At 54.4% G+C, this 22,157-nt stretch overlaps 3 protein-coding genes across 3 annotated transcripts; all 3 read left to right on the top strand.

Annotated features, from left to right (window-relative positions):
* The first annotated feature begins 297 nt into the window (after positions 1-297).
* Positions 298-1,254, top strand: LOC104481873 (olfactory receptor 52B2). Its single transcript, XM_010123197.2, has one exon. It carries the CDS (start codon positions 298-300, stop codon positions 1,252-1,254), a length of 957 nt encoding a protein of 318 aa, XP_010121499.2.
* Positions 1,255-8,868: 7,614 nt separating this feature from the next.
* On the top strand, positions 8,869-10,617 carry LOC104481874 (ubiquilin-1-like). The gene has a single exon (XM_010123198.2). It carries the CDS (start codon positions 8,869-8,871, stop codon positions 10,615-10,617), a length of 1,749 nt encoding a protein of 582 aa, XP_010121500.2.
* Positions 10,618-14,929: 4,312 nt separating this feature from the next.
* On the top strand, positions 14,930-15,989 carry LOC104481875 (olfactory receptor 52B2-like). Its single transcript, XM_010123199.2, has one exon. It carries the CDS (start codon positions 14,930-14,932, stop codon positions 15,917-15,919), a length of 990 nt encoding a protein of 329 aa, XP_010121501.2. The 3' UTR covers positions 15,920-15,989.
* The last annotated feature ends 6,168 nt before the right edge of the window (positions 15,990-22,157 follow it).

Here is a 22,157-nt window from a genome sequence, read left to right as displayed (position 1 = left end):
GCCCAACCCCCTGCCAGGAGCAGGGACATCTCCAACCACATCAGGTTGCTCACAGCCCTGGCCAACCTGGCCTGGAATGTTTCCAGGGATGGGGCTTCCACTGCCTCTCTGGGCAACCTGTCAGCACTTCCAGACAAAATGTGGTGCAGAAGTTTAAGTGTCTGTGCCATGAGCAATGCTAATCCTGAGCTCAGCTCCCCTTTACATCCCGGGTGTAGTCCAGCTGCTTTTAGAGCCTTTCCTTCTTCCCTTACACAGCTCCTGCAGGTGAGAAACCATAAGGTGCTGCCTCGAGCCATGGCAGCACCCAACCTGTCGGCATCCCACCCCACATTCTTCATCCTGGTGGGGATACCTGGGATGGAGAAGTCTCACACCTGGATCTCTGTCCCAGTCTGCGTGATGTACTCTGCTGCCCTTCTGGGGAACTTGGTCCTGCTGGTCACCATCGTGAAGGAGCGCAGCCTCCACCAGCCCATGTACCTTTTCCTGGGCATGCTGGCAGTGTGCGACCTGCTGTTGTCCACTGCCACCGTGCCCAAAACCCTCAGTGTCCTCTGGTCTCTCTCCACCCAAATCTCTTTCAATGGCTGCCTGGCGCAGATGTTCTCCATCTATTTCATTTTTGTGGCAGAGTCGGCCATTTTACTGGCGATGGCCTTTGATCGGTACGTCGCCATTTGCGACCCCCTGCGATACCTGACCATCCTAACACGCTCCGTCGTGGGGAAAGTTGGCGTGGTGGCTTTAATTAGAAGTTTCTGCATCATGCTCCCCGCCATCTTCCTCCTCAAGCGGCTGCCCTACTGCGGGCACAACGTCATGCCCCACACCTACTGCGAGCACATTGGCGTGGCCCGCCTGGCCTGCGCCGACATCTCCGTCAACATCTGGTATGGCGTAGCTGCTGCCTTCCTTTCAGCCGGCTTGGACGCCATCTCCATCACCGTCTCCTATGTGCTTATCTTCAGGTGCCTCTGGGGGCTGCTGTCCCCGCGCGCCTCCCCCAAAGCTCTGCACACCTGCGGCTCCCACCTCTGCGTCATCGCCATGTTTTACACACCGGCATTCTTCTCCTTCCTAGGCCACCGGTTTAGCCAGCACGTTCCTCAGCATGTCCTCATCTCCTTGGCCAACCTCTACGTCGTGGTGCCACCCATGCTCAACCCTGTCATCTACGGGGTGAGGACAAGGGAGATTCGGGAGTGCATGACTCACCTGCTCAGGCTGGGGGGCTCGGGCGGCAGGGCATAGCCGGGTGGGCAGGAACAAGCAGCTGGGGTTGTCTACCAGCAAGAGGGGTGCAACGAAGCTTTGAAAAGAGGGAAATGAATGAAAGACAGCGGGGACCTGGCAAACACAGACCAGATGGGAACTTTTTCAAAATAAGCGTGTTCAACGGACATCCACATCCCACCCGCGGCTCTGTTGCAGTGGGGCTGGACAGGTTCCTAGAGGTACTGATGGGAAACACCTCACTGGGACCGTAGCCAGACTCCGGGGACTACCCCTGTTCCTGGGATCCCCTGCGTTGTCCTAAACCCACCGCCATGTGTACAGTCACGGCCTGTGTAAGCAAAACACGGTTTCTGACGTCTTAAGGTGCGGTTGAGTATCTTAGGAAACAGAAAACATTAAAGAAGTGTATATGGTATGTGTGTCTGCTGTGTTGGTGTAGAAACGTCTCTGCTCGAGCTGTGTGTCGCCTCCGCGGGATGGGAACAGAGGTGGCTGGGCAGTGACGCTCCCTCAAGGCGCTCAGACCCCAGTGTCCCGCCCGGCTGTGAGCCGTGGGGCGGCTGCAGGCTTTGCTGTGGTCAAGGGTGGGGGGATCTGAAGCCTTGGGCTGAGCTGGGCACTTTGGGGTGAAGGGGGAGTCAGTTAGGCAGCATCTGGGTCCTGACTCAGCACGGCTGTCTCTGGAGTCCCAGGGCAAGTGCGGAGCCAGCCTGGCTTCCAGGCGTGGGGAAATCCCTGCTGGCTCTCGTCGGATGCCGTCGGAGTACAACACGTTTCGCCCTGCACGGGGGGCAGCTGAGCAAATCCAGCAGGACAGGGCCTCCACCTCCCCAGAGCCCCTCTCCTACCATTCCCACAGGGGCAGCCAGCCAGGAAGGAAACTGGGAGAAAATCCTGTTATAACACCAGCTGTGGCAGTGAAAATGTGACTTCACCTGCGGCCAGTGCTCCTCTGTCAGGCACCTCAAAGTGTTCTGCAAATATTCGTGCTCTCACTCGTGACACCGCTAAGCCAGTTCGTGGATTTTCGGTGGGAGGACCACATCTACTGAAGAGGGAGGTGTGACCACCCCGGACGATGGCGTGGGTTACTAGAGACGTGGGTTACTAGAGACGTGCAAGCGTTTGACATCTTGCTGGCTATTAAAAATTATTATAGGTTTTTTAGATATATAAATATTTTTTTTAAGTTTGTTTTCGCAGTCAGTATCTTATCACTGAGGGGTCCAGGAGAGCCGGTGGAGCAGCCACCAGGCCTGCAAGTCTTCCTCAAGTATTCCCAGGCTTAGCAAAACTGCTGAAAACAAAATAAAAAAGAAAAAAAGAACCCCTTTCTGGCATGTGCTAATACGCAAATGGAGAAGTGGGGTTATTGGAGAAATTTGAAACTGCTTCGTTTGACATTAGCTCCAAATAAACCGATGGAAAAGTGAATATGAGACTTGATCAATAAAGTGTAAAAGGGCAGGGATGTAATTAATGGCAATCAGTGCTTATTGCGGGTGTTTGGCTTCCATGGAATCGTGTCATTTCACTTTCTGATGATTTCCACGGTGGGGTGATAAAGTTACCTGAAGGCTGATACAGCTGTGAGTGTTTTTTTATTCTCACAACAGTGTGACGTGTGTCTCGTTCCAACAATCACACAAATAAGTAAATAACAAGCACAGCGGCCGTTAATAGAGCCTGGCTGACTGCAAAGCCTTGTCCCGGTGGCCGCTCCCTGCTGAGAGCTGGTTTTCCGTGTATTTCTGTGGAGATTCAGCAGGGACTGACCGGCTGCTGGGTCTGGTGCCGTGTGTGATGGCTATCAGTTGTGTGGAAGCAAGGATAAAATCATTGCTAATAAGGTTTTTAGATGATGCAAAGACAGCTAATTTAATAGCGGTGGATGCAAAGTCATAGTGCCAAGGAGGAGGGGTGCAGGCACCAGGAAAGGGGGCGACTGTCCCAGCGGTGGTGGCTGCTGAGAAGCTCCAGCATCCAAGGGAAGGAGCATTTGGTGGGGGGCACTTTGGGTGACGCTTTGGATGAGCGCGTCGAGTGATCACCAGCGGGCCGACGTGGTCCCGGTGTGTTCCTGTAGCTGTGCAGGGGTGATGGTGGGCAATGCACATCCATGATTGCCTCGTCGTGTTCTCAAGTGCCTTGCCCAGTCCCGAGGTCCACATTTCTGAAAACGAACGGCAGGCTGGGAGGGTCCCTCAGCACGCGCTGCACTGCCCTCGGCGGGACGGGGAGGGACCGGGGAGGCCGGAGTGGTGCTGGCTCCCAGGAGAGGTCCTGCTCCTTCCCCCAGCGCGTGCCGGCGCTGCCCTGTCCGCATAAAACACCTCTCCTGCAATAATGAGGAGGAGGAGAAAATCAGGAGAAACCAACACTTCAGTCCGGCTTTGCTCAGCCACAATAATGGCCGAGGGTTGGTCCACAGCCCCCTTTCCACAGAAATGACAGCAAAGTCTCTTACAGACGCGTTACGGTGTTAGGGCCGCGACAAAGAACCCTTTGGCCCTCGGAGCTGCTGGAGCCCAGGACGAGCTCCTCTGATGGACGGTCACCTGGTGACTGCAGGTGAGATGTGGGGTGCCAGCTTGAACCCAAGAGGCACAGTCTTGCCCCAATGGTGGGATATGAAAGGTGAATTTCCTTTACCTGTTGTAGCATTTCTGTCAAAAATATCCTTCTCCTTGTCTGTCGCATCAAGAAGAGCAATAGCCTGTGTTTTGAGTCATGGACATCTTTGGATCACGAGCACCATCTGGAGAACTTCCTCTGCGTAAGTGCGACGCAGGAGTCTGAAACACCTGCTTGGTACCACAGCTCGCGCTGAACAGTGTAAGAGGGTGAAAAGAATCAGCTGGAAGGGGGAAAAAAAGTGTTAATTTTCTGTTTCTGCACATCAAGAGTTACATTTTGAGATGGGGTGAGGCTGGACGGGAGCAAAGCGAGCTGTCTCCCGGCTGTGGGTCTGTGGAGAGGCTCTGTAAACGCCCCCATCCCTTCCTGCGAGACCCGGTTCCCGGCACCCGCACATCCCCGCCCACGGGCTGCGGACGGAAAACCCTCGTTGGTGGCTGGGGCGGGAAAGCGGTGAGTTCTCTGTGCTGAGCGAGCGAGTTCCTGGGCTTTTAGGAAGGTGTTGTATCTGTGGAAGGGATGAAACTAAAATTATGCCGGCCCTGGCAGGCAGGCAGCCTGTGTCACTGCTGAAGGCTCGGCAATGCGCCGCCTTCGTGCCCAAAAGCTGCTACCTGACTAAACAGCGTCTGAGCCTGTCCTGGCTTCCCTCCCGGCAGGTGCCGGTGCTCGGCCGGACCTTTCCACTCCACCAGTGCCCCGTCGGCGAGAGCTGGGTTGTGCCGGGATCAGACGGGTGGAGGAGAAGGGGGAAGCAGCCTCCCCGTTCCGGCTTGGAGGAGGGTGCCCTGGCACCAGCCTGAGCGCGTCCCCCTCCTGTCCGTTTCGGGGAAAGCCGGGCTGTGGTTGCAGAAGGCTGAGCGATTTACAGCCCCAGTGCGTGGGCTGGAACGGGTCACGCAGAGAGCTTCTGCAAAGAACTACAGAAGGGTTTGGGTGGGAAGGGACCGTCCAAGCCCACCCAGCCCAACCCCCTGCCAGGAGCAGGGACATCTCCAACCACATCAGGTTGCTCAGAGCCCCGGCCAACCTGGCCTGGAATGTTTCCAGGGATGGGGCTTCCACCACCTCTCTGGGCACCCTGGGACAGTGCTCCACCACCCTCAGGGTACAAAATTTCTTCCTTATATCCAGTCTGAATCTGCTTCCTCCTGTTTTTCATTTGTGCAGCCTCCATCCTTGGAGGTTTTGGAGACTCACCAGGATAAAGCCCTTAGCTGACCCTGCTGCGTGCCGGAGGTTGGACCAGAGGCCTCCCGAGGTCGTGTCCAGCCCGGATTGCTCCACAGTGCTGTGACTCCGTTATGGATTAGGTCTTCTGGCAGTGAGTGGTTGTTATGGATTAGGTCTTCTGGCTGCGTCAGTGAGCTTGTGAGCACGCGTATTCCAGACCTGTAACACCAGAGTTTGTTTTGTCCTTTCTTTGTAGTCACTGGAAGCCTTGGAGAAAGTGCAAGGAGCAGGCTGTCACGTCAGCGGGCAGTGGCACCGCCCTTGCTCCATCACCTCTGTCCCGACGGGCACCGCTGGATCTCCCCCCCCGCACCCACGTACCCGGCTGCTGTCCTGGGGAACGTCACACGACGCGTAGAGAAGCTCCCACGAGCCCAGGTCCCTCTTCCTGCCCATGCTGGCCTGGCTGACCTGTGTGGGACTGGTACTAACCCACGTTTTAACCTTAAAACAAAACCTCTGGGGGGGAGCAGGCTGCTGTCAGTCACGCAGCGCGGGGAGGGGTGGGCTCGCTCGTGGTGAGAGCGGGGCTGCAATCCCGCCCTCAGGTTTGGGGTCTGTGCTTTAAGAGTTAGCGAAAAAAGTCTGGAGGCAGACAGAGCAGAGATGTTATTTAAGGGCTGGAGAAAACACTTGATCTGCAAAGGGTGCAAAACACGTTAATTTTTAACGAGCTGCAGAGGCATCTGCACGGCAGGGTGGAAGTCTCGGGAGAAAACATCTGATCCTGAGGATCATTGTAACGCCCTTGAGAGGGATGAATGGGAATGAAGGGAAAATGAAGCCAGACGTATTCTGATTAGAAATAAAAGCCTTATTTTGAAAAACGAGAATAATTAAGTGCTGTAAGCAGCTCATGAGAGCAACAGCAGATTTTCCAGCAGTGACTACAGCCATGTATGCGCCTCTGTGAAGAGTGGAAGTTATGTGGTGCGGAGTTGTTTTCTCAGTGAGATCTTTGGCTCCCAGAGTGGTGGAGGACTGAGAAGTGGTCCTCATGCCTGCTTTGGCCTCCAGCTGTACATGCGTGCGCGCTTGCCATGTGGGAGTTTGTGGTATTTCTGAGATGCCCTGCCCGCTCTCTTTGGAAGGGCTCTTCTAAGCAAGGATAGACGCTGCGGGCACTCCGAGGCCAGACACACCGTCTTCTCTAGTGCTTGGTGATGAGACCTCTTGGCAGCCAAGCGCCTGTCCTACCTCTTCCCTGTCACCCTGCCCCATCTGTGTTCCCCTTCCCATCGCCTGTGGCGATGACACCGGAGGAGACCACACCCTGCTCCTTCCTCTCAGGATCCTGACCTCCACCATCTCAGGGTCGCTGTGTTCAGTGCTGCCTCCAATGTTCACATCCTTGACCGGTTTTAAATTGTCAGGTCCAGCAGAGCCCCTTGAGTTGGCTCCTTCATCACCCATGCCAGGAGGTTGCTATCAATGCATCTACAGATCTCCTAGGCTGCTTGAGCCCTGCTGTGCTGTCCTTCCAGCAGGTATCGGTGTCAACTTTGAGCAGTGAGCAGTCCTGAAAATGTCCCTCATCTGGTTGGAGGCGTCCCTGCTCCTTGCAGTGGGATTGGACTGGGTGTCCTTGAAAGGTCCCTTCCCACCCAAACCCTTCTGTGATTCTGTGATACCAGGGACCATGGGCACCTGCTTCTCCTTCCAGGTGCTACCAGTGTTTGTACCAAGAGCAGACTCTGTCTGTAGTGTTACCAGCAGCGCCGCTCGCCCGCTGGCACAGAGCTCCCGCTGCTCAGCCAGGGCTCTGGGGTGGGAGCTGGGGCGGCTGAGGCCGGAGGTGTCCACAGCCCGCTCCGTCAGGTCGCGGCAGCCCTCCAGCCGGCGGTGGAGCTGTGCACATCCCCGCGGAGCGGGAGACGCTGTTGCTACTGCAGAGCTCCTGGCAGGCAGCACCGGCTGCGCTCGCCACCGAGGACGCGCAGCGGCAAGAAACCCCACAGAGGATGCCGAATGTCTTCCAGCAGACCCAGAACTCAGAAATGGTGGCGGTGGTCTCTAATCCGGAGGCCTTGCAGGTTGGTCACGGGTGGAGCAGGGTCTGCGGCTCCCTGCGGTGCAAGCACCGGTCAGTGCCACGGCTGATGGGCTCTGGGCGATGCCAGAACCTCTCCAAATGTCGTAGGCACCAGCTCCGGGTCTGGCAAACTGCTCCCACAGCATGAACAAGGCCTGAGGAGGACCGGCAGCTGTAAATTTGTCCAAACAAAGAATTGCAGAGGAGCTCTGAGCAAACAGGAGCGCCGGGGCTTTGGAAGCGCTGTGCTCGCGGCTGCTGTCTGGAAACAGACTGTCCCGCGTCCTTGGGGAGCTGCCGTGGGTCGCGGTCAGCAGGTATGAAACAAGCGCTCTGCAAACGGAGATTAAAATAAACCTTTTGTAATTGAGAAAATTAATGTCAACATCAAATAACCTGAGAGCTGTGGAAAAGGGCTGGACAAACGAAGCAGTTCTGGTGTGCACCTGGAGTTTCATGTTGGCTCCGTGGAAGTTAGTCTTTGAATTTTGCAGGTGAAGAAATCGAGCACCAACCTGGGGACCGCGAAAATGTTTTTCCAAGCATCACACAAACAAGAACTAAACCATGGGATGCCAAGACAAATGTACCTCCTTTTGCCTTTGCTTAGAAACAAACACCAGCTTTCTCAGCTGGGTGGAGAGGTTGTTCTGCTGACGGTGCTGGAGGGTGTTTGCTCTGCGAACGCGGAATTAAATGCGGATGCTGTCAAAACAGAATCCGCGTGGATGGTGCAAAGCGTACTGAAACCGCTCAGCGTAGCCCCTGCCTGGGAACGCCTGCGCCGGCACAATCTCGGGGATAAAACCACGATAAGCTCCCAGCGCAGTCTGTGGTGGTGGTGGTGCCCGGAGGAAAAGGCGAGGGTGCTCCGGGGTTCGGGCTGAGGAAGGGGGATGTGTCCTTCGCAGCGGGCTGGGATCACGGGCGGCAGGAAGGCGACGGCCATGGAGCTGCTGGGAGCCCCAGAGGAGAGGGCTGACCCCAACCCCGAGTGTGGGTGTGCGGGCTGGCAGAGGAACCACAGAAGGACCCAAAGGGTGACGGGCGTGGGGTGCGAAGCTTTGGGGTGCTTTGCATCCCTGAAGCAAATCCGGCGGGATGGTGGTGGTGGGGGGGTGTTCACCGAAACAGGGGAGGAAGGTCTGGAGCGGGGTGGGGGGGTGCCTGGGAGCTCTGCAATGGGGTTGGCGCTGCCGGCCTGCGAGGGGCCGGGTGCGGTGGTCGTCTCGAATGGAAGTGGTCCTGGGGTCCCCTGAGCCCAGATTTTCCCATTTTGCATTCCTCCACGCGCCCCAGGGACTGGGTTGGCTGGGGACCACGGAGACGAGGAAGCCCACCTCAGTTCCAAGGGAGGTGCCCCCTCTCCAGGCCGTTGCTGCTGGTGATGTCACAGTACAGTGATGTCATAGTACCGGGACGGCTGCACGGCAGTTCCATGTGGGCAGGAGGCCACAGCGGGACAAGGAAGACGGAGAGACTGCTCGGGTAGTGAGCCAGCAGCGCAGCTGTGCAACATCTGGTTGGTACGTGCATTCGGTCTGTATTGCGGGGAGGGGCGGCCCTCGTCCCCCTGTCACTGCTCCCTCCGGGCAGCTGGCACCACAGCAGGGGAAACAGCCCCCGCCCTGCTTCAGCTGGCAGCCGGTGCCCCCTGTTCTGCCCACCTCCTGCCAGCACCTCTGCTTTTCAACAGGCCGCAGCGCAGCCCTGGTCTCAGAGCCACCATGTCCGAAGGCGAAAGGGCGGCGGAGAGCAGTCAACCTGCAGTCGCCACGGACGACTCAGATATCATCACAGTGACTGTGAAGAACCTCAAGCAGAAGGAGCAGTTTGAGGTTGCTCAGAGCAGCACCGTCCAGGAGCTTAAGGAAGAGGTTGCCAAGCGTTTCAAAACAATCCCTGATCTGCTGATCCTGATATTTGCTGGGAAAGTCCTCAACAATCAAGACACTTTGAGCCAGCACGGAATTCACAGCGGGGTCAGCATCCAGGTGGTCCTCAGGTCCCAAAAGAGACCACAGGATGACCTGGCAGATCAAGGAAGAGCAACCACTCTGATGCAACCTCCCAGCAGCAGTAATCCCAACTTATTCTACCTGGGAAGCATAGCTGATCTGCAAAACCCATGCTCGATCCGTCGTAACTTGGCTGAGCTGTTAACCTCCAGCCAGGAAATAGTGGCCCAGACCATGGAGGACCTCTTGTGTAGGATCCTCATGTCAGGTCTGGATCTGGACACCATCAACAACAATGCATTTTTGCTTGGGTTCCTCCTTGGGGCAACGGGTGTACATCTCCTAGGCCTGAACTCAACAGAAATGTCGGACTTGGTGGTGAGCATTCAAGAGCAAGATGAGTTCATGCACAGCTTGACAAGCTTGGTGCTGCAGAGCATCCTTGACGATGCCGATCCCGTGAGGGATCTCATCATGTCCAACCCTCAGATGCAGCAGCTGGCTGAAGAAAATCCCGAGATCGGTCAGATTCTCACCAACCCACGTACTGTCAGAGAAATATTAGAGGCCTTCAGCAGTTCTGCCGTAAGGCAGGAGATGATAAGGAACCACGACTTGGCCATGAACAACCTCGAAAGCACCCCCGGCGGGTACAGAGCTCTGCAGCAGATGTACAGGGAAGTTGAGGAGCCCATCTTGGATGCCATGCAGGCACAGCTGAGCAACGACCTGTTTGCTTCCCTGGACAGTGACCCACCCCCGAGCGCAGGCAGGCTGCCAGCCTGCACCGAAAACCGCAGGCCGTTGCCCAACCCTTGGGCTCTGCAGTGCGACAGAACCAGTGACGGCGCGGATGACTGTGACGACCAATTTGCCAGCAGCAGCGCAGACGGCAGCGCGGGGGCTGCAGCGGATCCGGTGGTACCCAACTCGGGGCAGGTCCAGAGCATGGTTCAGGAGCTAACCGAGAACCCAGAGCTCATGCACAACCTGGAGCAGGCGTTAACAAACCTCGACAGCCCCGCGCAAATGCTGCTGAACAGTGCTTACATACCAAGCGACGGAAATTTTTCACCTGAAGATCAAGAGGCACAGCAGCTGCCACCCGAGATAGAGAACGCTGAGATTTCGTCCCTGCTGAGAAACCACAGAGCGCTGCAGGCGCTGCTGCAGATCCAGATGGGGCTGCAGACGCTCTCAACGGAAGTGCCAGATTTCATACTTGGTTTGGAGGAGTTGCGCGTGGAGTCGGACCCGGAAAGCATGGACAGCTCGACACAAAGCGGAGAGCTGGAGGAGGATACAATTTCGCCGTCAGGCGAGGACGAAGCAGAGGGCGAGATGGAGATGGATGCCGAGGTGCCACAGACCAAATTCAAGAGTCAACTGGAGCAGCTCAGTGCCATGGGCTTCCAGGACCACGGTGCAAACCTGCAGGCGCTGATTGACGCAGGAGGAGACGTCGGCGCAGCAGCAGAGATGCTGGCAAAGGTGCTGTCACCAAATGAGACCCCGTAGCTGCTTTGTCCAATGAACCGGCTACGGTACCTGGTTGTACCTCGGCCTCATCACACACTAATGCAGCGTATTAAGAAGCTGTGTGCTGTAGCGTTCTTCCGTCTGTGACGATTAATTTCCTCTTGGCTGCAAAGGTTTCTTGCGTTCACAAGCAACAGACGTGCGCTGTGACACCGCGAGGGCAGTGACCCAGGTGTGTGTGCAGGGAAAAACATGGCAAGAAAACACTCCAGAGAGGGAAAACGTGCTTTTTAACAGGTTAGAAACTGAGATTCAGAGATGCTGAAAACCTGATGGTAAATGGGCTTGGCTCCCATTTGGAGTCCAAAACAAAGAGTGGCACAGCTGCTTTTTTTGGGGGATCTGGCCCTACAGAAGAGAGCAGGGAGTATCTGAGCCATCTAATTCCTGTCCCTTTGGGCACCAGTCCTTCCTAAACTGAGCGGATGCTGTTTTGAAAGTCACTCTGTCACTTCTGCCACTGCTTCTCCTACGGCAGTGAAGTCGACGAGGGTTACGGCAGCCACCAGTGACGGCTCCCAGTCAGATGTTCAGCCTGAAATTGGTTTTTACCCACCTGTTGTTGCACAGAAGTTTTTAGTTTCATACACTAGTTCAGATCTTCTCCTGTTAGCACATCCTAACCCTTTCGTGCTTGGCTCGATGTCACACGTGGGGCCAGGGGTTAAGGCATCTTCTCCAGACCCTTCCTCAGGACCAGAGCTGAGCGTCCTCGCGGCTCTTCTCCCTTTTGCTTTGCCGTGTGTGGGTCTGAGCCCGTGAGCGGGGCTGTGCCGCCTGCAGCCGTAACGCTCTTCAGAGCCGTCCTTCTGCAACCCGGACGGTCATAACCGACTGGGAGCTTTTTCATCCCAGGCTGATGCCGGAGTGAGCTGGGCGTGGGTGGCAGACACCAAAATGGAAGTGTCTCGGTGGGAGTTGTGCGTCCAGCCTCCCGCTGCCGCCCGCGGAGATCTCGGCGTGGCTCCGTTCTCACGCGGAGGAGCCCAGCACCACGGGAGATGCCCTCAGGCATCTGAGACATCCACAGCGGGCTGGCAGATGTGACCCGGGACCTAAAGACACCCATGTCCCTCCAGGTCTGTGGCTGGAGGTGGGGAGGAATAGAATAGGGCAGCTCAGAAAGTGTGTTGAGAATTGATGGGACATTTGCCCACAAAAGATTGGTGGAGCAAAGCATTTCTTTAAAATGCTTGTGGTTCAAATTCAAGCAGTTTTAAGGCATCATCTGTTACACAAAAAAAAAGTGCTAAAATAATTTGCCACTTTAAACACTTTTTATTTTTTTTTTTTAATAAATATTTTGGTGAACCTGGGAGGAGCTCACAACACATGAAGAAATCACTGAAGGTAGACATTTTCCCCCACAAGCAGGAACCTCCTGATGTTGCCCAGGCTCTGTGCGGGGTGTTTGGTGTGATTTGGCAGTCGCTGGAGGGCTGTGGTCGCTGCGTGGGCATGGGCGCTGTCACTGCTTTTGTGTCCCTTTCTCTTCTCCTTCTCCGTGGAAGCGGCTGGGCTGATAAAGGTCAGGTATCTCTGGTTTCTAAGCCCACGTACGGTGAGATTCCTGAGGGGGGTCACCGGCTCGCCTGGGAAGGGGGGCAGTGTCCCATCACTCATCCGAGGAGGGCTCCCAAGCCCCAAACCCTTCCTCCCATGCCCTGGAGCAGCACAGCCCCCAGGCTGCCTCTCTCCTTGCTGCGGGAAAACTCATCCAACCCCCTTTGACTGCGCTGGTCGCCACAAGAGATACGTGGCACGCTCAATAACGCATTCAAAACACGGACTGCTATTTATACCTGAGTGCTAAGATATTCGCAAAAGTAATCGCGAGTTCGTATGTCCGGGTGCTTTGCACTTTTGGCAAGCCAGACTGCTGCTCGAGACTCATCCCGCCTGTTCTCCCAAAGCTGGAGTGGGTCTCGCCAGAACCTGTGGGTACGTCACGTCAGCCCAGCCAGGGCCCCCGGGGCCGGAGACGCAGAGCAGCGCGGGTATAATTGTGCGCTTGGTGGGAAGGGAGGCAGGGCAGGGACCGAGCCATGCGTTGGGGACCTGCCAGCGTGTCTGCAGAGAGCAACACGCCTGTGACACGTGTGTGCAAAGGTGGGGCTGGGGGGGGGGGCGATGACATCCCAGGACGTGTCTCCTCGGCTGGAGGGCGCTTACAGAGCTGCTGAGCAGGGCACAGCGCTTCCTCCGTCCTCTGGGATCCTGCGGAGAGGTACAAGTGTCCCCGCCACCCCGGCTCCGGCACTGCCTGGGGCGCAGCCAGGGACCCACGCTCTGCTTCAGGTGGCACATCTGGTGAGCGGTTTGCACGGTGGGTTCGGGGCCAGACGGCTCTCAGGACGCCGAGAGCCTGGCGCAGAGATGGCTCACCGTTAGTGACAGCTGTGCGATAGCTGTGTGACGAGCCGCCCCTCGCTGCCCTGCGAGATCAGCCGCTCTCTCACCGCGATGCTGCGTTTGGAGAGCTGGGGTGGCTGAGTTACGGGTGACAGAGCGGCGCTAGCAGGGAGGGTTAAACCACACGCAGGGTGATGTACATGGAAGCAAAGCCAGCGTGGACCACCCTGGCCGGTGCCCGCAGCTCGCTGGGTCAGCTGCAGCATCCCACGTCTTGCTCCCACGGGAGAGCCACCGGCGTGCTCTGGCCGTGCAAGAGAAATACTGCTGTTATTTTCATTCTCATCTTAGGAGACAGTGAGTCACCCATGAAACTGCTCTCTCCCACCCTGTTTGTTTCCCTAACCCCGCGCTGACGGTTTGTGGGGGAGGCTGCCCCCGCGGGAGGCAGCCGGGGGGCTCCATCCCCTGCGCAGCGCCGGGACGCCGGCTCGGGGGTGCCTGCTGGAGCTGCATCCTTGGGCTGCGTCTGTGTTAACACAGTTCTACGGTGGCAGCTACGTTACGGGGGAAGGGGTCTGACGCTGAGAGGCTGCTCTGGTGCAGAGCTCCTGGCTGCACTCAGATTCCCCCCTGCAGCTGCAGTGGATCCTCGTTTATCTGCAGTTCAACATTTGCATTTTGCAAGAGATGACGAGCTTTTGGCATGACAGCACAGGATACACACGCGATAAGCACTAATGATATTTTATTTGTAAATATACTACATATGTTTTTATTTCATGCAATATTTATAATGAATTCTTTAAAGTAATGTATAAAATTAGGTAGTTATTATTTTGACTAATTTTATTTTTGCAGACAGTCCACTCTCACCTTCTGTTTCCATGGAGCAGCTCCTTGGACTTCCCTGGTTGAGGATATTTCAGATATGAAGTGTGTCTCTCTCATTGGGTGTGAACAGGGAACCAGCTCTGCTGTTTAAAGGACAATTGCTTTCTCACGCGGGGGATCGGTGCTTGGGTACGCAGCGACCTCACAGTTTGGTTTTGAAGCCCTTGCATCACTTTCTCATCTCGGCTGTGCTGTGGGTAATTCCTATTTTGAGTTTCGATGTTAAGAGCTGGCTGTTACTGCAGAAGCTGCTGGGAAGAAGTGGCCCCCTGTTCTAACTCGGGTGGGTCGGGGTCCGATCCAGCCCCCGGTGCTCTTCGGACCTTCCCAGGGCAGCGGTGCGTCCCTCTCCTCGGCTGGCGGGGGAACTCCATCTCACACCGGCTTTCTCCTGACCCAAAGCTCTTCCCACGTGCCTGGTTAAATTTTATTCCTGCTAGGCTGGCGCTGACAAGGAGTTGCAAAGCAAGCCGAACTGGGTCCTGGAACCGTAAGAAAAGGGAGAGAGAAGCGTGGAGATAAGGAAGGAGCACGGGCAGCCAACTTCAAACCGAGAGCCAATTTTGTTCTCTCACCTGCTGCTACTTCAGGCGCCTCCAAACTCCCGGTTACCCCCCCGCAGTTCCTGGTGTCTGAGAACAGCCTGCGCATCCCTGCAAACACCTGGCCTTTCCTCTCTCCGTCCCGGCTTCTTCCTTCTGCTCTGGGCTGACGGAGCACCAGGTCAGGGTGTCTGTGCACTCAGGGCTGATTCGCTCTCCATTCGCTCTGCTCTAAGGGGAAGTACCTGGAAGAAAAACACACTCACATTGTGCTAAAATCAAGTGAGGAGAAAATTTGGACATTGCCGTTTACACATAATAGAGTACAACTCCGTGCTGCAGTACGCTGCAGATCGCAGCTCTCCGCAGCTCGGGTTCGTACCTCCTGCTGCGGCCGTTGGCAGGTCAGAGGAGGTGGGTCAGGGCGTTTGGTGGTGACGGGACAGCTTAAGCATATAAAATAACGGTCTGCAGTGACTTCTGCCTTTGCTTTCAGGTGAGACATGTCACCATTAAACCTCACCAGCTCAACGCCAGCAACGTTCATCCTGGCTGGCATCCCAGGCATGGAGAATTCGCACGCCTGGATCTCGATCCCGTTCTGCTCCATGTACCTGGCTGCCTTGCTAGGAAACGGTCTCGTGTTGTTTGTCATAAGGTCAGAACGCAGCCTCCACCAGCCCATGTACCTCTTCCTGTCCATGCTGGCCACCGCGGACCTGGTGCTGTCGACCACGACCGTGCCCAAGATGCTGGCTCTGTTCTGGTTCAGCGCGCGGGAGATTTCCTTCCGCGCCTGCCTGACCCAGATGTTCTTCCTGCATTTCAGCTTCTCGGCAGAGTCGGTGATCCTGCTGGCCATGGCGTTCGATCGGTTCGTCGCCATCTGTTACCCCTTGCGGTACGCGACAGTGCTGACCCAGTCGGCCGTCGTCAAAACCGGGCTGGTGGCTTTACTGAGAAGCTTCTGCATCATTTTCCCATGTATATTTCTTCTGAAAAGGCTGCCGTTCTGTGGACACAATGTCATTCCGCACACCTACTGCGAGCACATGGGCATCGCCCGGCTGGCCTGTGCCGACATCTCCGCCAACATCCTGTACGGCCTCGCGGTGCCTTTTGCGTCCATAGTGGCAGACGTTGTACTCATCACTGTCTCCTACATCTTCATTCTTCTGGCGTTATTCAGACTCCCTTCCCAGACCGCCCGTCACAAGGCGTTCAACACCTGTTGCTCTCATGTCTGCGTTATATTACTTTTCTACATTCCGGCTTTTTTCACGGTTTTAACGCACCGCTTCGGTCGGGAAATCCCCGGCCACATCCACATTCTCCTGGCCAACCTGTACGTGCTCTTTCCTCCGCTGCTGAACCCCGTGGTGTATGCTGTGCGGACACAACAGATAAGAGAGAAGGTCGTGAAAGTGTTCGTCTGCCCCAAGGGTCATCTGCTGCACGAACAAGAGCGAGATGTCGCCGTTGGAAAGTGGTGAACGCCTTGGTGGGGCTCCAAGCCCCCCACCTCAAATGTCCTCTTTGCACTCTTTCAGGCAATGTGCTTGAGGCTTCCACAATCGAAGTCAAACCCAGAACATTTTAGGAACTCCATCTTTATTAAAATTCATAGTATTGAAAAAGTCTCCAAAAGGAATAACACAGAAATAAAAGCAATTTTTGCACATTAGCCTGCGTGGGGTCTCTTCATTCCCTAACTATATTGTGTGGCCATACCTTAAGTAAACATGTAGGTGCAAAGCTGTTCCAAAAAGAACACTTAAAATGCATTTTTTTAGTAAGACAAGTTATAATAGAGGAGGAGGATGCTTCAGAGGCAGCAGATCAGGCGTCCCAGCTGCACCTATGCCTCCAGAAGTGTTGGTCTCTGTCAGGCAAACTCCCAGCCCTCTGAGCATCCTGCCCTCACGGACCCCAAAAAGCTGCCCCTGTGGGAAAGCCGCTGCCTCTGCCCTCTTTGAAGAGCAGCTGAGAGCTCAGAGACGGGTCAGAGCAGGGCGGAAAGGGGCGATGAGGTGGGGCCACAGCTGCAGAGGGAGATGAGCTGCTTTCTTGTGCTGGGAAAGCACAGGAGAGCGATCGTCCGGGGCCAGGGCCGAGCCCGCGGGACGGGGGCAGCGTCTCCTGCGGGGCTGGAGGAGGGAGAGGCAGCCCGAGCCCCGCAGCCGGCACACGGGGCACCGGCAGCAGAGCTGCACGTACCTGTGAGAACAGAGAGGGCAATTTCAAACCGCTCGAAAGGATTGATGCGTAACTCCTGTGGGGCACAGATCTTCCGTTTCAGGAACGGATAACCGTGCACTTGCAGATCAGAGAAATCTCTGGCACCTAGGAAGCAGGGATTAACTAAGCGTTGAAAGAAATCATTGCCATCAAATGCTAAAAGTAGTCTTGCTCCAGAGACGCTGCTTTCCTGGAGTACGCGGCCAAGCCAGGTGCCACTTTGCAAGGGCGACTGAAGGAACCAGAGCACCGTGCACCCCAGGCAGATCTGGGACTGGGATGGCGGCTGCAGAGCACCTGGGAGCAGCCTTGTGCAGGGAGTTGTATGGCTGACCACGTTCACTGTCAACCCTTTTGTGGCTAAAATGCCCTTTTCAGTTAAGTTCCTGTACCTAAAAATAGCCTCCAAAATACATAATGCCATTCTAAGGTGGAACATGACAGTTTTCTTTCGGTAGTTTGACTTCATTTCTTATTACTCAGAGATAACGCATGGGACGGTTATTTAATGAAGGAATTATAAGTAAAACCCAAGATCTATTGCTTGTTTAAAGCTGGCTCTTAGGGATCAGAAAACTGATGCTTGCCTCCAAGCCAGAGCAGGTTCCAGTAGCAGGTGTGTGTATAATTTATTGCTATCTCTACAGCAATGTGTATTTAATTAATCATTACTTTGTCATTCATTTAATGGTAGCAGCTTAATGTTACAGTAGAAATCACGGCTGTATTGTCCAAACTACCGCACGGTTTTTAACAAGAGACCCGGAGCGTTTCTAGTCTCTATGAACCTGTCACTTTATGAAGACAGAAAGAAAGACGTGTTATTTATTCTTGTTTTGAGCAGCTAAGATAGGCCAGGAGATTTGCCCAAGGTATCTCAAGCCTTTCTTTAGAAAGCTAAATGGGATTAAGGTTTTTCACGGCAAGGTCTCTTTTTCTAAGCTCTTAGCGGCACATTGCAGTTAGAGCCCTCGGCACGTTTATCTCCTCTGTTGCTCCTAATCCAACTAATTTTCACCCTAGAATTAACAGGGTTAAGGACAGGGGAACGGAAGATGCAGAAAGTGGCCAGCAGAAAGTGACCGCAGCGAGGAGTGCTGTGGCCGAAACGGTGCCTCTGCTGGTGTATTTTAACTACTTTATCAAGGAATAATCTCTGCATTTATGTTGAAATCGAAAATGATTACAGCCTGGAGTACCCATTAGGAATACATTTGCCTGATGAGGTAGCGTCCTTCAAGCATTGCTTAAGATGCAGTAAGAATCATTCTGCTGTTTTTGTTTTACTGCTTGAGCATCTTCCACTGTGCTGAAACCACAGAAATATTTCAGGCCATCTTGCAGCCCTCGCTGTCACTGGTTCCTCTGAAATGGGAGGAGAACGGTGATGTGTGACTCCCTGAGCATTCCCATCGCCTTGGTGGGGTTTAGGTGGAGAGAGCCAACCCGAAGATGTTTGTGACTGCCACTAGCAAAACTCCAAGGAAAGCTTGGTTAGAAACATGCCAGCCTTCAGTTTTGAGAGACGAGGCCACCTTGCATTTCTGCGTATCTTTAGGACATGTGTCCTGGTGTAATGCAACCCCCCGGCTGAGCTAAAGGGGTAGGAATTGCAGTTAGAGGCAGGAAAGGGAAAAGGAGGCAAAATATAAAATATCAATAAGATTCAGATGTGGCGGAAGGTCTAGGCTGCTCTGCCTTAAGCCTGACCTCTTATAATGAAAACTGCCCCGCAGCTCTTGTTTTAGCACTTAATATCTTTTTTCTCTCTTGGTGCAGATCTTGACACTCCTTGTCTTGCTATGTGTCCCAGATTTCAACAAATGAAAAAGAAACGGTCTCCGCTCCAAACCCAATCACATCTCACTTGGCACTTCACCTTGCAGAATGGCAGCGGAGATGATCCAGCACGGACACAAAGCTGCCAGGGAGGAAGAAGCCGGTGCCACGGCACTCAGCACACGGCACGTCTGCAGCGTCGTCACCGGTTCCCGTGCAGAACGGAGATGGTGCATTGCTGTTGGCCAGGAACCACCCATTCTGTACAGTTCTGAGGTAAAAACCAAATCTGTTTGGCTTTGGTTTCCAACATTTGATTTGCATTAGGTCAAACTACTAAGTTGTGTTTAATCTACACGGAGAACTCTGCATGTCTGTTGTCTTCATATAAAGCACAGTAATCTCTTTGCATCTGAAGAGGCAAATCTGGGCTGATATTTTGCAGTAGGTTTGTTTTAGAACGTGCGTCCTGTCCTGAACATTGTTCCTGTCGAGAATAATAAAGGAGCAACTTTCCTGGATGGCTGGAGAGCTGAATAAACAACACTTTGCTGATCAATAAAACCTTTAAATGCAGCCAGCAACCGAGTGGCAGTGTAACTGCCGTGCCGCTGACCAAACAGCCTCTGCAGAAATGTCCAAGAGGAAAGCTTTGCTGCGTTTCCCGAGTGCGGGGAGTATGCGGGTGGCCTGGCAGGGTCTCACCAGCGGGATCCCGCTGAGCCGGGACCTACGGATCACCCGTGTGAACCGTCGCTGCGGTCCTTGGGTCACCAGCACTGCTTCAGCAAATTAATGCAAACCCTCTTCATCTCAGCCCTGTGACTGGTCTGAATCAATAGAGGGCAAAACCCAGCTGAATTCAAACCCCGGGCCGCAATTTGCAGTGCTAGTGACGCCTCAGGGAACGCCAGTCCCAGCTCCCTCAGCGGAGCGCACAGCTCTGCGCATGCGAAAGCAATCTTGGGCGCCCGGACATCTGCGAAACCGGGACGGCTCCTGGGCCAGCAGGAGGACAAGCGATGCCATGTTTCTCCTCAGTTCATAATTACTTTCTGTAGCAGTTACCAGGCTGTAGGTGTGTTTCGGTGTGCATGCGTCGTGCGGCATAGTTCTGCTCGCAGCTCTGGGCCAGGTCTGACCAAAGCCAGGTTTACATCAGCCCGGCTTGGTGTGGAAATGGGACAGTTCAGCCCTGGGAGTCCCTGTCTCTGGTTCAGTTCGTCTTCCAGGGCGCACACAGGGCAGGCAACGTCAGAACTGGCTGTTTGGCAAGCAATGCTGCAAACAAAAGTGCTTGTAGGGGAAAAATGTGATTTTTCTTTTGGTATCTCCATTGGTTTTGTCTTGGACTTGAAAGACTCAAGCTACACCAATCACAGAGGTTCATTGTCAGAGGCTCATTTTAGGGACAAACCTTTTAGCAGGGTGTGCTGTGACAGGACAAGGGGTGATGGTTTTAAACTAAAAGAGCGTGGATTTAGACTGGATATAAGAAAGAAATTGTTTACGCTGAATGTGGTGGAACAGTGGAACAGGTCACTCAGGGAGGTGGTGGATGCCCCATCCCTGGAAACATTCCAGGCCAGGTTGGCTGGGGCTGTGAGCAACCTGATGTGGTTGGAGATGTCCCTGCTCCTTGCAGGGGGGTTGGACTGGGTGGGCTTTAATGGTCCCTTCCCACCCAAACCCTTCTGTGATTCTATGATTCACTGCACCCGGCTCCCGTCGCATCCCACTTGCCCACCCCAGGTCACCGCAAAGCTTAGTGTGGACATTTGGTCGGGAGTGACTTTGCACCACACGTCATCTGCACACTGCAGACACAAATGGCCCTGCCACCGTGGGGTAAACTTAAAACCCTTGAGGAAAAGTTGGGAGCCATGGGAAGAGGACAGAAAGACTGGGGGCCAACTGACCCGTGGGCAAGCCTTCTCCTGAGAAAACTCCTCTCTTTCATGCAAATCCTCTTGCAGAAGTCAGTCTTCAGTCATCACTGTGCTGGGTGCAATTTCCTCTTGATGATGGTGGAACTGGGAATAATGAAATTAACACCTCAAAGATGAAAGGTTTGGTTTCCAACATTTGATTTGCAGGGAATATGGGTGGAGAGGTCCACTGAAATCAGAAAGTGAGAAGTACCCACAGGGACTGGGTGTGATCACGTGGGTCCGTGAACCGCTGCTGACATCTCCAGAGCACCCAGAAGAGAGCAGCTTTCACCATCAAGTGACCGTCCCGGAACAGGTCCTGGGGTCCACGCCCCCTGAGGGGGTGGCAGCTGACCAGGGCTGGTCAGAGACAAGTCCAGATGTTCTCAATATTATTGTGATGTGATCCTTCCATTGTTTCATTGGTGTAAATGATGGGGTTTAGCGATGGAGGGACAAAAAGGTAACATGACTGCGAAGGCAGAGTTAGCGATGGGTGTTGGGCATGGAGGGGGCACGGGGCGAACGCAAGACACACAGTTCAGATCTTCAGGTGCTGTGCAAAGGGCTGCAAGACTGAAATTGAAACAGGATTAGAAAACCAACAGAGCAGCTGTGCTTGTGAGAGACAACTGCCTGGTTCAGGTCTGGAGAGGCAGGTCTGCGCCCGAAAACGTCTCCTTTTTGTCCACGTGCACAAACCTCCCTGCGGAGGGGAGAGGCGGCCTCTGACGTGAATGGATTAACCTGTCACAAAAGCTTTCCTGATTTCAGAAAGGCTGAGTGCGCAGTGTGGTTCCTACCGGCAGCCTCAGCCTGCCTCAGTAGGACTAATTTGCCATGGCTGGAAACGTCCGCGCTTCAGTGAGCTGCCTGCTGCTTTGGTACCACCAAGCCGGGAATGTGAGTCACATCTGTGCTCCGGGGCCGGCATCTTCACATCTGCGCTCACAGCCTCTGCTGCTCAATAACAAACACAGCCTTGAGGTGGTCCAGTTTGCTCTTGCTAAAGGACACAGAAGAGGTCAGACTGCCTTTTGATGTGCCGCGCGGAAAAAGAATTTCCTGCACGCAGTTTATTGGAAAAAACATTGCTGTTTTCAGGACTTTGTATCAGGTACAGGGACACGCAGTTCTTAGGTTTCCCAGCCCTTGGCACAACGAAACTTGGAGAAATTAGTTGCAAGCAAGACAGTCATCTATTGTTTAATTACCAGGAGTTGGCAGGGGAAGTGTAATGGACTTAGAATCATAGAATCATTGAATGGTTAGGGTTGGAAGGGACCTTCAAAGCCCCTCCAGTCCAACCCCCCTGCCAGGAGCAGGGACATCTCCAACCACATCAGGTTGCTTAGAGCCTCATCCAGCCTGGCCTGGAATGTTTCCGGGGATGGGGCATTCACCACCTCCCTGGGCAACCTGTTCCAGCGTTCTACAACCCTCATTGTAAAAATTTTTTTCCTAATATCCAATCTAAATGTCCCTCCCTCTATTTTAAAACCATTACTCCTTGTCCTATCCGAACAGGCCCTACTGAAGAGTCTCTCCCCATCTTTCCTGTAGCCCCCTTGAGGCACTGGAAGACCGCTATAAAGTCTCCCCGGAGCCTCCTCTTCTCCAGGCTGAACAGCCCCAACTCTCTCAGTCTGTCCTCATAAGAGAGGTGCTCCAGCCCTTTTATCATCTTTGTGGCCCTCCTCTGGACCTTCTCCAACTGGTCCATGTCCTTGTGTTGGGGGCTCCAGAACTGGACACAGTACTCCAGGTGGGGTCTCACCAGGGC

The sequence above is a fragment of the Chlamydotis macqueenii genome, chromosome 1 (assembly GCF_036417535.1).
Source record: "Chlamydotis macqueenii isolate bChlMac1 chromosome 1, bChlMac1.mat, whole genome shotgun sequence".
NCBI classification, from domain to species: Eukaryota; Metazoa; Chordata; class Aves; order Otidiformes; family Otididae; genus Chlamydotis; species Chlamydotis macqueenii.
The sequence above is the reverse complement of the archived record's forward strand: the minus strand, read 5'-3'. Positions and strand labels throughout refer to the sequence as shown.